At 40.1% G+C, this 15,020-nt stretch overlaps 1 protein-coding gene across 6 annotated transcripts in view; it reads right to left on the minus strand.

Annotated features, from left to right (window-relative positions):
- The window catches only part of crebbpb (CREB binding lysine acetyltransferase b), a 154,270-nt gene that overhangs the window by 31,217 nt on the left and 108,033 nt on the right, over nucleotides 1–15,020 (minus strand). For 4 of the 6 annotated variants that reach the window (XM_078558782.1, XM_078558781.1, XM_078558785.1 and 1 more), the window contains 4 exons: nucleotides 11,571–11,810; nucleotides 10,519–10,607; nucleotides 3,508–3,588; nucleotides 3,308–3,355 (listed from right to left, as the gene is read on the minus strand). In XM_078558782.1, the coding sequence (XP_078414908.1) occupies nucleotides 3,308–3,355; nucleotides 3,508–3,588; nucleotides 10,519–10,607; nucleotides 11,571–11,810 (458 nt within the window). The remainder of the gene's footprint in view (nucleotides 1–3,307; nucleotides 3,356–3,507; nucleotides 3,589–10,518; nucleotides 10,608–11,570; nucleotides 11,811–15,020) is intronic. The other 2 variants (XM_078558784.1, XM_078558783.1) reach the window with 1 other exon arrangement.

Genomic DNA, 15,020 nt, shown 5'->3' on the forward strand with positions numbered 1-15,020 from the left:
TATATATATTTGAAAAAAGGGGATCAAAAAGGGGTGAGGATGGAGCAGAGAGTTCATGATCTGAAGTCGTTGAGCTCAATGTTAAATGTGGAAGGTTGTAAAGTGCCTAATCGGAAGATGAGGTACTGTTCCTCCAGTTTGTGTTGAGCTTCACTGGAACATTGCAGCAGGCCAAGGACGGACATGTGGGCAAGAGAGCAGGGTGGAGTGTTGAAATGGCAAAACAACAGGGAGGTCTGGGTCATACTTGCGGACAGACCGAAGGTGTTCCGCAAAGTGGTCACCCAGTCTGCGTTTGGTCTCTCCAATGTAGAGGAGACCGCATTGGGAGCAGCAAATGCAGTAGGCTAAATTGAGGGAAGTGCAAGTTAAATGCTGCTTCACTTGAAAGGAGTGTTTGGGCTCTTGGACGGTGAGGAGGGGGGAGGTAAAGGGGCAGGTGTCGCACCTTCTGTGGTTGCAGGGGAAGGTTCTGTGGGAGGGGGTTGAGGTGTAGGGGGTGATGGAGGAGTGGACCAGGGTGTCCCGGAGGGAACGGTCTCTATGGAATGCCGATGGTTGGGGGGTGAAGGGAGGTGTGTTTGGTGGTGGCATCATGCTATCATGCTGGAGTTGGCGGAAATGGCGCAGGATGATCCTTTGAATGCGGAGGCTGGTGGAGTGATAAGTGAGGACAAGGGGGACCCTATCATGGTTCTGGGAGGGAGAGGAAGGTGTGAGGGCAGATGCGTGGAAGATGGGTTGGACACGGTTGAGGGCCCTGTCAACCACCATGGGTGGAAAACCTCGGTTAAGGAAGAAGGAAGACATGTCAGAAGAACTGTTTTGGAAAGTGTTGCATCTGTTCCGATGATGCCAGAGGTGAAGGAACTGAGAGAATGGGATGAAGTCCTTACAGGAAGCAGGGTGTGAGGAGCTGTAGTCAAGGTAGCTGGGGGAGTCGGTGGGCTTGTAATGAATATTGGTGGATAGTCTATCACCAGAAATTGAGACAGAGAGGTCAAGGAAGGGAAGGGAAGTGTCAGTGATGGACCATGTGAAAGTAATGTATATCTTTTTTCAGCCTCTTTGTGTCCTCTCCACAGCTTGCATTCCCACCTAACTTTGTACTGTCTGCATGGCATGTTAGCTGAGTGAGCTGATAATGAATTTCAACAGGTCAAAAAAGTTATGGTTGGTGCAGTTGCTGTCATTCTTGGCTGGATTTTAAGGATGATATTGAATATGAGAGAATTGTACAAACATGTAGAGAAATGTCCTTAACACAGGATATCGAAAAATCACCTCACAATATTGTTTGTCTGTCTTGATTAATTTTACAGTAGGATAGAAGGTTGCCACAAGTCTATTTCTGGGCTACATCATTTATTGAAAGTAAGATGGACTGTATCTAGGCACAAGGTCTACTCATGTGACTAGATGCCAACTCTGCTCAAAGGATTTAAACAGGAAAGATGATATTGGTTTTCAAGACTAGAACTATATCTGATGGTCCTGATTTACAGCAGCAGGAGCTGAATACTTTGAAATAAACTTGCATTTATATAGAACCGGAGAAGTTCTATACAACATTCTTTACACAATTACTTTTGAAGTGAATAAGTGTTAAAGCATTATGTAATTATGTACAGAAGGAGGGCGAGTGCTTGAAAAAAATGCTCTGAACTCAAGCTACTTAAAGTGCCTGGGCACCTACAGCTAGTTTGGGTGTTCCACAAAGTGAGCAAAAGTTAGAAAATTGTGAAAGATGCTGACATGAGGCCATGTTGGAAAAAAAGGTGATGCGAACATTGTGCCAAACTAGGCAACGGTTAAAATCAAAATATATCCTGGGTTGTTAGTATACTCGGTACATAAAGCTACAGTGGTTACAAAATAGAAAGTAAGATGAATTATACTGTACAGTCAGTAGAACGCAAGTGGGAGGTTGCTATTGTGAAATTGTACAGTGCTCTAGTCAAGATGGGTAGATCTTAAAATTGGTACCAAAGTCTGAATGAGCTGAACGTAGAAGTAGGCCACAGCTAATTTTGAATGTAAAAATCATAAGGTTTGGTTCGGAGACCAGTTGATGTTGATAACTTTGAATTGACGTTGGTGACTTTACAAAGTGAAAAATCTTGCTTAAAAAGGCAAGAACTAATTTCAAAGCTTTTAGAACTATTCAGAAAGACACAGGACTGCTTAGATAGGTTGAATACAACATTTTCTAGTATAAAAGGTTACTGCCAATGGGAGGGAAAGAAAGAATTACATTTATATAGCACTTTTCAGAACCACTGGATGTCCCAAAGTTCTTTACAGCCAATGAAGTCCTTTTGAAATGTAGTCACTGTTGTGTTGTAGGAAACGCGGCAGCCAAATTGCGCACAGCAAACTCCCACAAACAGCAATGTGATATTGACCAGATAATCCTGTTCTTTTGTGATGCTGATTCAGGATTAAGTATTGGCCAGGACACCAAGGATAACTCTCATGCTCTTTTTCAAAATAGTACCACAGGATCTTTAACATCTACCCCAAGCAGATAGTTGAGGCCTCGGTCTGATGTCTCATCCCAAATACTGCACCTCCGACGGTGCAGCACTCCCTCAGTACTGTACTGGAGTGTTAGCCTTGATTTTTGTTTCAAGCCCTAGAGTGGGACTTGAACCTGGAACCTTATGACTCAAGAGTTCTACTAACTGAGCCATGGCTGACAGAAGAACCAAGGTGGTATGCACTATTTCTTTCTTCTGTTGGGACCTTTCCAATAGAGCAAAGACACACTTCTTTGGCAAAAGGGAATTACTGTTCAAGGTGCCAAACTCTTAACTGGACAGTGTCTCAGTGGTTTTTCCCAATCTTAACAGCAGCTTATTTGGTGTGGGTGGAAGATAAATGAAAGCAAAACAAGTTAGGAAATTGGACATCTGAGCAGGTTGCAGAGTAAATGACACATCAAACTCAGGCCATTTCAAATGAGGAAAATTCTCAGCTTGGTTGTGTGCAATGTTCAAGTTCATTTCATCTGAGACAACTTGAATGTTTAACATGACAAGTTGCACTGCAGACATGACTAGCATTCCAGAGATTGACTACCTACAAGTTACAAGAGCTGCCCCATTGGTCAAAAAAGTTCTGAATTTCACATTTGGATGGAAGATGTAAAAATTCAAAAGCACCTTCCTTTGCACAGATTGGCTTAGAGGTTAGAGTCCAATGCACAATACATTTTGACTGGAGTATTTTTAACCTATAGAAGAACCACTGCTAATTTTCAGCAAATGCAATAGTGAAATAGGTAAAATAAAAGTTTCCCACCAACCTTTCAGTGTTATTCATCCTAGGCCACGTTTCCAAACATGCTCCAGTCCTGCACAGCAGGGGATATTTGGAAAAACAAGCTCTCAGGTCAGGATATATTTGTTGAAAAATGTGGACACAAAAAGGTTGAGGTGGCCAATGCTAATTCCATTTTACACAGGAAATGGCAACATATAGGAAACAAGTAAAGTTCTTACTTACGTTTGTGGTTGTGCAGGATCGTCACCCAGAGTGACACTGTCGCCTTGGATTTCATTGAAGCACTTCTCACAGAAGTGATACCTGTCAGCAAGAAGGCCATATTTGGGTGAACTGCTCGTCCACACAACACAGCCAGCCCAGCAACGGAGCCACCAATCACAGAGGAGGGCAGATCACCACGGCGAGAGGATTGGTTGATTGATGAGATTATAGGTCAGTGTTTTACCAGGTTGGGTCAGGTCAATGTGGACAATGGGGTGGGGAGGGTTAAGATAAAAAGGGGAGGAACAAACAGCACAGACAAAGTAAGACGGAACACCAAGACAACACAGAGCAGAAAGCCAAGGCAAAGCATAGATTAGCATTTGGTCTCATTGGATAGGTTAAAAAGCAACACCACTACATAATTAAATCCTTAAAATTTGATTCATGGGCATGTTGCATCATTTGGATTACTAGTGTTTTTATCAATCAATCTTTAGCATGTTCTTGGGCTTGTTTATGGTTCCTGTGCTTGCATAGCAGGGTAATAACCCATATTACAATGAGCCCCAGTAGGTTTATATTTACTTTTAATTTTTCACTTAATTGCCAATGGCTTAATAAGGACTTCCCTAAGTACATTATGATACAGTTTGCCTAGCTGAATCCTTGATTAATATTCTGAACTGCATGTTGCTGAGCAGAAATTTGATCGACAGGTTGCAAATTTTGCCCACACAAGTGGTGGCATGCAGCTTCCTTCCTGCTCATTTCTGGTGCCCGGCATGGTTTGATTGCTTAGGTGAGACGCATAATTTTGGGTTGCAAAATCATGATCATAAGAGACCTTAGAAAGTATCTTATGGCTCAGGTATTGCACTTTGTTAAGAATGCTCCTGGGCGGAATGCTTTGTTCAGCGGGAGAAACCTGGCCTCAATGGAATTAGCAGGCAGATAAGACAGAGGTCAAACACCATTGCCACAGACAGAGAAAATTTGCAATGTATAAGCGAATCATGCCCAAGTTCAGAACATTTCATGGAGTATTCGGTAACTAAATTTTTATTTAAAAAAAAAACTCCAAACTTGTTCTTTAAGTGCCCCTCCCCCAAATAAATTTAGTCACCCTCTAAAAATGGCCAGTTTCCTGCATCCAGTCATTCCACTGAATGCCTTGGCAAACACATTGCCAAAATAGGACAGACTTGCAATAGAATTATATAAAACTGACAGAAATTATAAATATACATGGCATCATTCAAATCCTCAAAATATTTGAATGTCATGTAATATATAGCATTTGGAGTTTCTGAACTATCATGAGTGCTTGTTGCTAGAGGAGTCCATTTTGGACCAACCACTGCAAATAATATTTTACTACCTATTTCTTGGGTGTGTATTTTTTCTGTAAAAAAAAATCTGCAAATAGATGAGATTTGCCAGTGCATCCCCTGCAAGGTTAAGCTCAAAGCTGATTTGCAGACTATGTGATTAAGTGGCCCTGTTTCCATCTCAACTGGTCACCCAAAGAAGACTCACTAGTGTTGAACAGAGAACAATGGCTGGGTAGGCCAAAATGAAGGTGACTACATCTTGTATCTGCCTGGCAAACATATTGAAAAACCCTAAAATGGGCATACTTTTTCAACAAAAACCTCTCTGGGTAAACCACTGCAAAGGTTGCTTGCAGTGGAAGCAGGGGCATAGCAGGAATATGGAACTTTCTCCTCTACAAGGCTGTGGATGCTGGGGATCAATTTCATAGTAAGATTGATCGAGACTTTTGTTAGATAAGGGTATCAAGGAACATGGAGCAAAGGTGGATATATGGAATTGAGGTATGAATCAGCCATCATCTAACTGAATGGCAGAACAGGGGACTGAATGACCTTTTCCTATTCCTTAGCTCCAGTCACTTGCTTTTAGTTTTCCTACTTGCAATGTAATTTTTTGTTATCCCTTTCCAGTTTTGCTTTTATTTTAAAAGTCAGGAAACTTCTCAAAAACCAAAAACTTCAATGTAAAATTTGGATCATTTACAATTCAGCTCCTTAAACTGGACGCAGCTGTTGATATCTAAATCAAAATGGGAACCACTCTGCTGTGCACTCTGGACCATTAGAAAACCCAAATGCGTGCTAAAAATTTGAGTGATAAAATAACGAAGAAGCTGGCTGGGCTGCGATAAGCTGCGTGGCCACAGAACAAAGCAAATCTGGTCACCTGTAGTAAAAGTGAGGGTAACTATGCAAGACAAAGATTCACGGGAGTTTGAAGGTGAGGGGTGAGCAAAGGGAATGTGAATGCATCCACAAAGCAGTACCAAATATTACGCAGCAGGTATATGCAAATCATTGTAAAATCTACATTAGAACCAAGGGTGCCACAATCTAAGAATCTAACATCAAAACAAATCCAGAGTTTGTGAGATTTATAAATAGGAACATGTATACATAATTAAAGATTTGCCCCTGCTCTAACAATACCTACCATGTTGGGTTATTTAAAGCAGAATTACTTTGCAGTTCTGTTTTTCATGTATTTTGTGGTTTAGTTATTAGTACCACAAGAAGAGGCTGAATTGCCTTTTCTGTGTAGTACAGGTTGGGCTGCAAGGTGTACTTGTGCACAGTTAACCCTGCATGCACATAATTCTAGGAAGGTGTCACGATATAGGGAGTTGTAGGCTGTTGACCTATAGTTTCCTGTGAATCTACTGCTTTCATGATGGAAATAAACAACACTGACTGTCATCAGCTGCGGCTGCCACCTTTTACTCGTGCTAGGTTTTCTCACAACTTAGACAAGCCTGCTGTGCCTTAGACTTGTTTGGAGTAAAACATGGTCCTCTGCAATACAGGTGTTGTCCACAGCTCTGTAATATCAGCAGCTCATAAATTTCACTAAAGAAAAACAATATTCAAAAATCAAACTATTTTTGAAAAGCCTCAAGATGGACATCAATAGAATACATTTGCTTCACAGGATAAAGTCTTGGAAAGTTTATTACTGGGGCCTTATATATTCAGGGTAACCTTTCTATGAAGAGGTTGGTTATATCGCAACATTTGCTCCAGAGTTGTAATTCTTTCCAACGTTTGTGTTGCAGCAAAATTATGACAAAGTGCAACTTCCAGAACATTTTACTGCATTAGCTAATAATCTGTAAATAGAGCAGATTCTTTATGTTAACAAGCACTCAACAGCGGCATCTAAGCTCTCTGTGATTTAACTTAGCAGTTTCAGAACTGAAACAAGTGCTGCACAACTGTTTAAGGGACATTTCAAATATCCCTACAGCTGCCGAACCCAAGTAACAATTTTACCAAAACACAAGTTAACTGCAGTTAAATAATTATTCTCACTATTGTGGCACCCTTAGGCCTAAGCAAACATTGTGTGGTTCCTGTAAAAAGTTAATTTTATAGCATATCTTATTCTTAAATAGAGTATTATGCAGATTGTGATTTACAATGATACATCATCAGAAGTTGCACGGAAAGAAAATTATTATTTGGCAACAGGATTTTAAATGCATTTGAGGTTATAAGTGATATAGCAAATTGAACTATGCAATGTCACAGAGGTTACAATGAATTTTGCTAGTGAAAAGTCACCAGTGTAATTAACACACTTAAAGTAGATGCTGTTAAGTGATCCAAGTCCTTTATTTTCTTTAGGGCTTCTACATTCAGCAACTCAAAATGCTGAGTGTTCTGAATTCACCAAATGGAAGGGTTGCAAAATCTGTCCAAATCCGTTTAATGTCTGCTTTCAAAAGACCAGGCTGTACCCTAATAAATTTGAGTACAACCCTTGATATTAAACAGATACTAAATTGTAGAGGGTTCTTATATAAAGGCAAATTCCTGTAACATTTACTGGAACCACACTTTCAAAAGGTTATTCCATTCTTAGAAAAATATTATTATCCATGGTTATAACTAGACACTGCTTTCTGGTAAAAGCTTGGCACTGCTGTGAATTCACCTGTGTCCACATGACCATAAAGAAACAAGAAACAACCAATAGGTGGATGAAGAGCGTGAGCTGACGCCCTCTTGTTGGCTCCCTCATGCACACACACCCAAGCTCCTGCCTTACTGCAAGGTTCTGAATGGCACCAGCAAGATCATTCATCTATGTGTACAACACGCAGGTATCACATACAAACACACAGTCTCACTCAAATAACAACAGTGAATTGACATGCATTCTGGAAGAAAAAGAGCATTTAATTTAGTTGCAATAGCATATGACTTAAAACTTCTCTCTTGTGTGTATACCCATTTGACACAAAACTTCTGTCAGTCAAAACTAAAATCAAGCTAGTGTGTTTTCATCTAGATTCACTTATAAAATTAATATAATTCTGAATTTTCCTTCAATCATTACCCACTAAAAAACATCAAAATGGTAGTGTGGTATCTGCTCAACTGGCAGAGTTGCTGCTCACGGGGACACACCCTGCTCAGCTGAGTCAAATTTCTAAAGAACTTTGGTTAATTTGATTAAGAACGGATGCGGATCATTTGGCTGGGTAATTGCAGAACTGTTTCTGAAAGTTTGGGTGAGATTTGGAGATGACACTGTGTACATGTGCACAGTTATATTATGGCATCTGCAACACATTAACGCCATCTTGTAACACTGCCAGTATCTGAATTGCTACAGTACTGTGCACATTTGTGGTTAATGCCCCTCGCTTGTGACTCAATATTTCCCATTTAATTTGGCAAATAAAATAGCCTCCAGCATAAGAGGTGTTAGTCATGACATTTATTACCAAAGACAATGTAAACCCTGCAAATTATTCAGTAATGTTAGAGAGTGGCTGAAGCAAATCATTCACTTACAGGCTGTACACTGCAGTCGGATAGATTTTCGGTGACAAAACGGTCCATGCACAGTGCTTACTTGAAGTACAGATATAAGTTTTAAAAGTAAAATAACAGAGAACAATATCTGGGATCCAATACACCTTGAATTCCTTGCTGGTGCCAATTAAAACCTTGCCTATGATTTTTTTTTCCCGTCCAGCAGCTCATACAGCCACAGCTCTGCACACAAAGTACTGCTCAGTTCAACATAGCAACAAAAGCAGGCTGGCATTAGACAATGCGTTTAAGGTTTGGCGACATCAATCTCAAACAGATTCTCTAACTCAAGAACTGGTAACTGGAAACCTTGGATGACAAACCATGTGCATTAACTGGCTAAATCACCTGAGTCACCACACACGATTCCCATTTTATGTGTCCCTTTAATTGCTACCATTTCATGCCATTATTGGGGGCTAAATTTAAAAATGATTTCAAATGGGTTGAAACATACACAAATACATCAAATGCTCCGCAGTCAAGATTAAAAACAAGATAGTGTCTCAACTGTCTTTGTCTTATCTATGATATTAACATAAATATACAATTTTGGACTGTGAATTAGCAACTGGAATACTGGTTGATTTAGTCAGCTCTTTGAAGGACTAATGCTCAATTCTGCCATTACCATTTTATCCATGTTTCAATCTCAAGTGATCTACTTATCTAATATGTGATGCAGCACAAGCCTGTCATTTCATTCCTCCTATAGGGCTGGGTGATTCTGGATCAGCTTCCCAGCTGATCTCAAGCGCTAGCCACCATTAAAGTGAATCAAGCTATTCCTGGACCACTGTGACCTCTCCCATAACCAACATCACATAAAGAGGCTGAGGATGGAATAGTGACCTAGGATAGAAAATCTATGCAATATTGCTACAGGAACAAGATTTTAGAACAGCTACCTCAAATATGAGACAATATTTTTTTCAGACAGAGATAGGTAGAATAATTTGAAGAGCAAACAGTGAACAAGAGTTTAAAACATTACTGACTGTAGCAATTAGAAACATTGATAATTTATATTAACAGTTGTAACCAGGGACCTGACACACTACTGACAAAAATTCTCTAATCAGACAGACACTTGATAATGGTTGAGGAAATTATCCATAAAGACAATGAAATACAACACAATTAATGCAAACAGGCAAATGCCCATCTGTTCAAATCTTCATTCTTTAACTTTCACAACCAAAATAAAAATATAAATATTGATTGCCAGAAGCACAAAGAAACAAACTGACATTTTTGACAGTAACTCAATAAATATCAATTCCTCCAACCTCAGCATGTTTCATTTCATTCAGCACTCTGCTTTCTTTCTCTGCTCTATTTGACAGGTTGCTATTTCATTTGTTAAAAATTTTAGTCCCCAAGCTATAAAACAACCCATTAACTTATCAGTGTTAATGGTACATGTACACGTGGAACAAGGATTATAAAACAGAATGCAAGCTTTTAGGATCATACTTTGGAGCTGAGCAGAAAGGGTGAGCCTGCAAATTCATTTTCAAAATGAGCTTTGGTTTCTGAAAACCAACATTCCCAGACATTGAAAACACATCTCTCAGCAGTCTGATTTCTAAAAGGCAACCATAATATGACAAAGAAAATTCATTAAGTTTCATTAAACTCTCAAGACAAAATCATAAATTTTCATTGCTCCCCCTTTGACACAGTTAAGGCAGAGAAAGTTAAATATATATCCTTGGAACTCTTGAAACAATAATTCAAATCCAAAAACACATAAAATGTATCCTACAAATAGTCAGCCGAAAAGCACTCTTTTGTGCACACTAACCTACGCAAGTACATTTAGTACAAGCTCCGAAGCATGTAGGGCAAAACAAGGACCAAGATAAATAAATCTGTCACAAATTAGAGCTTTAAACAGCTCACAATCACACCTCTCATTGGGTCCAAATTAATTGGCTTCCATCCTCTAGCTTTGATTAATCCTACATTTCTAAAGTAATTGCACATAAATGGTAAGTACAAGAAGCCTAATGAAAGCATCACACTTTCCTAAAGTTTCCCTGTAGCCAGGTAATGAACTTGGTTTGTCACTGGAAGGAGAATAATTTCTTGCCTGCATCTCTGCTGCCCTCCCTTCCCTCAACACAATATTTAGCCTCCACTTCCTTACCTGTTCTGATAACTGAAATATGTGGCATCGCGAGGGATTGTACACAGCTGTTTTCCATAGCAGCATAATGTCTGAGGAGAGAACTCATACTGTGGAGAAAAGGCAAAACAACAAATTAATGTGATCTGCACTGCAGTAATTCGGTTCCGATGCAAACATCTTAAAAGCAGGAGCTTCAGTCTTCTCATCTCTACAGCAAATATGTAGCGAGTGACATGAACCAATTGTGCTTCTTACTAGTTTTAACTGTGCTAAATTTAATGCAGAATATGGGCTGTAAAAATATGGAGAAATCCAATAAAATGAATATACGCATGGCTAGGGTGGACCATGTAGGTATTCACCATACAAAGCCTAAAGTTCACCAGGGTGAGAGTTACTGGTTATATATAACATTTTTCTACTTCAAGTATCAGGAACTGAAAATTTTTCAGGCACAGGTGGCCATTAGGCCTCACTACTCCATCTTTTTGATCATGATCTGACCTGCTCCACCCTCATGATGTTCCTCAACACCATCTCTTCTCTAGAAACGCATCTAGTTGTCCTGTAAGCAGATTTAAGCTATTAACTTCAGTTGACTTTATTGGCAATTTATTCTACACTCCTATTATCATTGACGAAGCTCCCCAATTTCCTAGTTTTAACTCATTTTTCTACTAGTATTGGAGATCTTTAGGAGGAAAAATTGCCCGAGTCAAATTCATCCCACAACTTCAATCTTTAGAGGAGGCCAGCAAATATCCAGAAGCGTCTTGTTGAAAATGTAAGAGGAAGCATGTTGGGAGAAGAGAATGGGTAAAGAGATTGCTCAAACTTTATTCAGTAGTTCCTGTTGTTGAAGAAATAATACTGGTCTCTGCATTCCTACACTCCTGTACAGCTAGAACTGGCTGACTTCACGATTGTAATGAAAAAGGTGGATAATAGCACGTGACATCATAGAAAAAGTGGTGGGAATTTTATACAAACTATATTTCTTCAATTATAGCTCAATCAACTAATTTTATTAAAAGCATGAAGTAGTTTACATGTTTTATAAATATTCTTACCTTCCGTCCACAGCAGTAGCCAAGAGATTGCATGACTGGATCAATTTCCAGTTCAAAGACCTCAGCCAATTTTGTACAGTATTTATATACACGTGAGGTCTTGCGGTTGTACAACCATGCATTGTTGAACATCAACCATACATCTTCCACATACTGCCATGGCTCCTGGTACTGCCCAGTGTCCAACTTGCGTTTTATTGTTGATAGGTCCATAGGATTCTTCACTATGTCAAAATAATCCTATGAAGAATGTGGGGTGGCGGGGGGATGGGGAGAGAAGAAGAAACATCCATTCAGTAACCAAAATCACAACGCTCTACAGTCTTCAAGGATGACACAATCTCCATTGGGAGTTTCAAATCGAAACCTGAAGCACCATATTTATTTTTCAGTTTGAGAGAAGCATGGCTGCAGATTTTGGAAACCGTGAATCTTTGTTTTAAAATCAGGATTTAAAAAATTTCTTTCACGGAGTGTGGGCGCCGCTGGCTAGGTCAGCATTGATTGCCCATCCCTAATTGAGGTGGCCGTGGTGAGCTGCCTTCTTGAATTGATGCAGTCCACACGGTGTAGGTAGACCAATGGTGCTGTTAGAAAGGGAGTTCAAGGATTTTGACCCAGCGACAGTGAAGGAACTGCAATATAGCTCCAAGTCAGGATGGTGTGTGGTTTGGAGGGGAACCTGCATGGCAGCATTCTCATGCATCTGCTGCCCTTCAAAGTGTTAGAGGTCATGGGTTTGGAAGGTGCTGTCGAAAGAGGCTTGATGAGTTGCTGCAGTGCATCTTGTAGATAGTACACACTGCTGCCACTGTGCATCTGGTGGAGGGAATGAATGTTGAAGCTGCTCGATGGGGTGCCAATGAAGCGGGCTGCTTTGTCTTGGATGATGTCAAGCTTCTTGAATGTTGTTGGAACTGCACTCATCCAGGCAAGTGGAGAGCATTCTATCACGATCCTGGTTTGTGCCTTATGTGGACAGGCATTGGGGAGTCAGGAGTTGAATTACTTGCTGCTGATTCAGTTCAGTTTCTAGTCAATGGTAACCCCCAGGATGTTGATAGAGGGGGATTCAAAGATGGCAATGCCATTGAATGTCAAGGGACAATGGTTAGATGCTGTCTTGTTGGAGATGGTCATTGCCTTGCACTTGCATGGCACAAATGTTACTTGCCACTAAATCAGCCCAAGTCTGAATGTTGTCAAGATCTTGCTGCATATGGACATGTACTGCTTCAGTATCTGAGGAGTTGCGAGTGGTGAATATTGTGCAATCATCAGTGAATGTGCAATCATCAGTGAATATCTCCACTTCTGGCCTTATGATGGAGGGAAAGTAATTGATGAAGCAGCTAAAGACGGTTGGGCCTAGGACACTACCGTGAGGAACTCCTGCAGCAATGTCCCGGGACTGAGATGATTGACTTCCAACAACCACAACCATCTTCCTTTGTGCTAGGTATGACTCCAGCCAGTGGAGAGTTTTCCCCGATTCTCACTGACTCCAGTTTTGCTAGGGCTCCTTGATGCCATATTTGGTCAAATGCTGTCTTGATGTCAAGGGCAATCACTCTCACCTCTTGAGTTCAGCTCTTTTGTCCACGTTTGGAACAAGGCTGTAATGAGGTCAGGAGCTGAGTGGCCCTTGTGGGCATATGTTCATAAGAAGCTGTAGAATGAGGAAAGTCTATTTGAGTATTGCTGAAAAAGAGAGGCTTTTTTTGTTGAAGCTTTTCATCGTGCACTCATCAGGACAATACGCAAGAAAATGCCAAATTGCGAATTGTCCTGAGTGCAAGATGTAAAGCTTAGACAAAAAAAGTCTCTTTTTTCAGTGATACTCAAGTCCTGTAGTACCAAACGACCATTTAAAGGCAACTTGATTATTGACACACAGAAAGTTGCTTACATCCAATATTCTTGATAGCCTTGATGCTCCAATCACCATCCTGCCTTTCACTTAATTTTATACACCCTGAAGCAAAAGCACCCTTTCATAAGATCATAAGATAATAATAAAAGGACCAGGAGTAGGTCATTCAGCCCATCAAGCCTGCTCTGCCATTCAATAAGGTCATGGTTGATCTGACAGTGGCCATAACTCCACTTTCCTGCCTGTCCTTCATAACCCTTGGCTCCCTTGTCAATCAAAAATCTGCCTAAGTCAGACTTGAATATAATCAATGACTTAGCTTCCACTGCTCTCTGAGGAAGAGAATTCCAAAGACTAACAATCCTCTGACAGAAGAAATTATACTTCATCTCACTCTTAAAATAGGAGAACTCTTATTTTTAATTGCACCCCCAGTTCTAGATTCCCCCACGGTAGGATACATCCTCTCAACATCTACCCTGTCAAGCCCCTTCAGAAACATATGTTTCACTGAGGTCACCTCTCATTCTTCTGAACTCCAATGAGTACAGCCCAACCTGCTCAACCTTTCCTCATTAGACAACACCTTCATGCCAAGAATCAGCATAGTGAACTTTCTCTGAACTGCTTCCATTGCAAGTATGTCATGAAGCTATTAATGTATATAATATTATTGGAAGATATTTTTCTTTTAAAATAGAGGTTTAATCTGTGGGTGTGTCTTAACTGGATTAAAGCCAGCTAGTCTGGGTGCTTTGATGTGCACTAGTTTTGATATGTAAGACAGATAGCGTGCATTTGCATTTTTTGAACAGAGCATTCAAGAAGTAGGGTGAAAACTTGACGCCTATCTGGCAGCTAACAAGCAACATGTTTATATTACTAATAAAATTGGTACTATGAAAGGGGTTTTATTGTTAGAGAGGTTTAGTTCAGAGGTTGTTGATACAATGATAATTAGCATTCAATAGGGCTGGTAGGTATAACTTCAGCAGTTTTAGAGTGTGCAGAACAGAGGCAATGTGAGATCAAAAGGCAGCTGTAAACCCTCAACTGGCTCCACAACAACCAAAGTGAAAAGAACCTCATTTTGAATTTATAAGGTGAAAATGCTTTGCTTGGTCTCTGGTTAAGTCTATGGGTTGCTGTTTCCTTAATGGAGATTAATTTGGGAATTTCTTAAAAGTTATGACAGCAGTAATTTGAAGCCATGTATATATGTATTTTAACCTGTGTAAAGTAATAAAATGTTTCATTTACTCTAATGTAAAATCTCGAGAACTGGTGGTCCGATTCCTGAATTTAGAGTCGCATCTCAACCATGACACTTAAAATCATAGGTTATGACAGTTGTTTAAGGTTTCCCTCTGGGAATTTTAAATAACTCTGCTTTACCAACTGCTTCGGTCATAACAAGTATATCCTTCCTTAAGTAAGGAGGCCAAAACTGTACACAGTACTCTAGATGCGATCTCATCAATGACCAGCAAAACTTCCCTACTTTTATACCCCCTTCCAATAAAGCCAACAGTCCACTTGCCTTCCTACTTACTTCCTGTACCTACATGCTAACGTTT

The sequence above is a fragment of the Cetorhinus maximus genome, chromosome 15, assembly GCF_964194155.1.
Source record: "Cetorhinus maximus chromosome 15, sCetMax3.hap1.1, whole genome shotgun sequence".
Classification (NCBI taxonomy): Eukaryota; Metazoa; Chordata; class Chondrichthyes; order Lamniformes; family Cetorhinidae; genus Cetorhinus; species Cetorhinus maximus.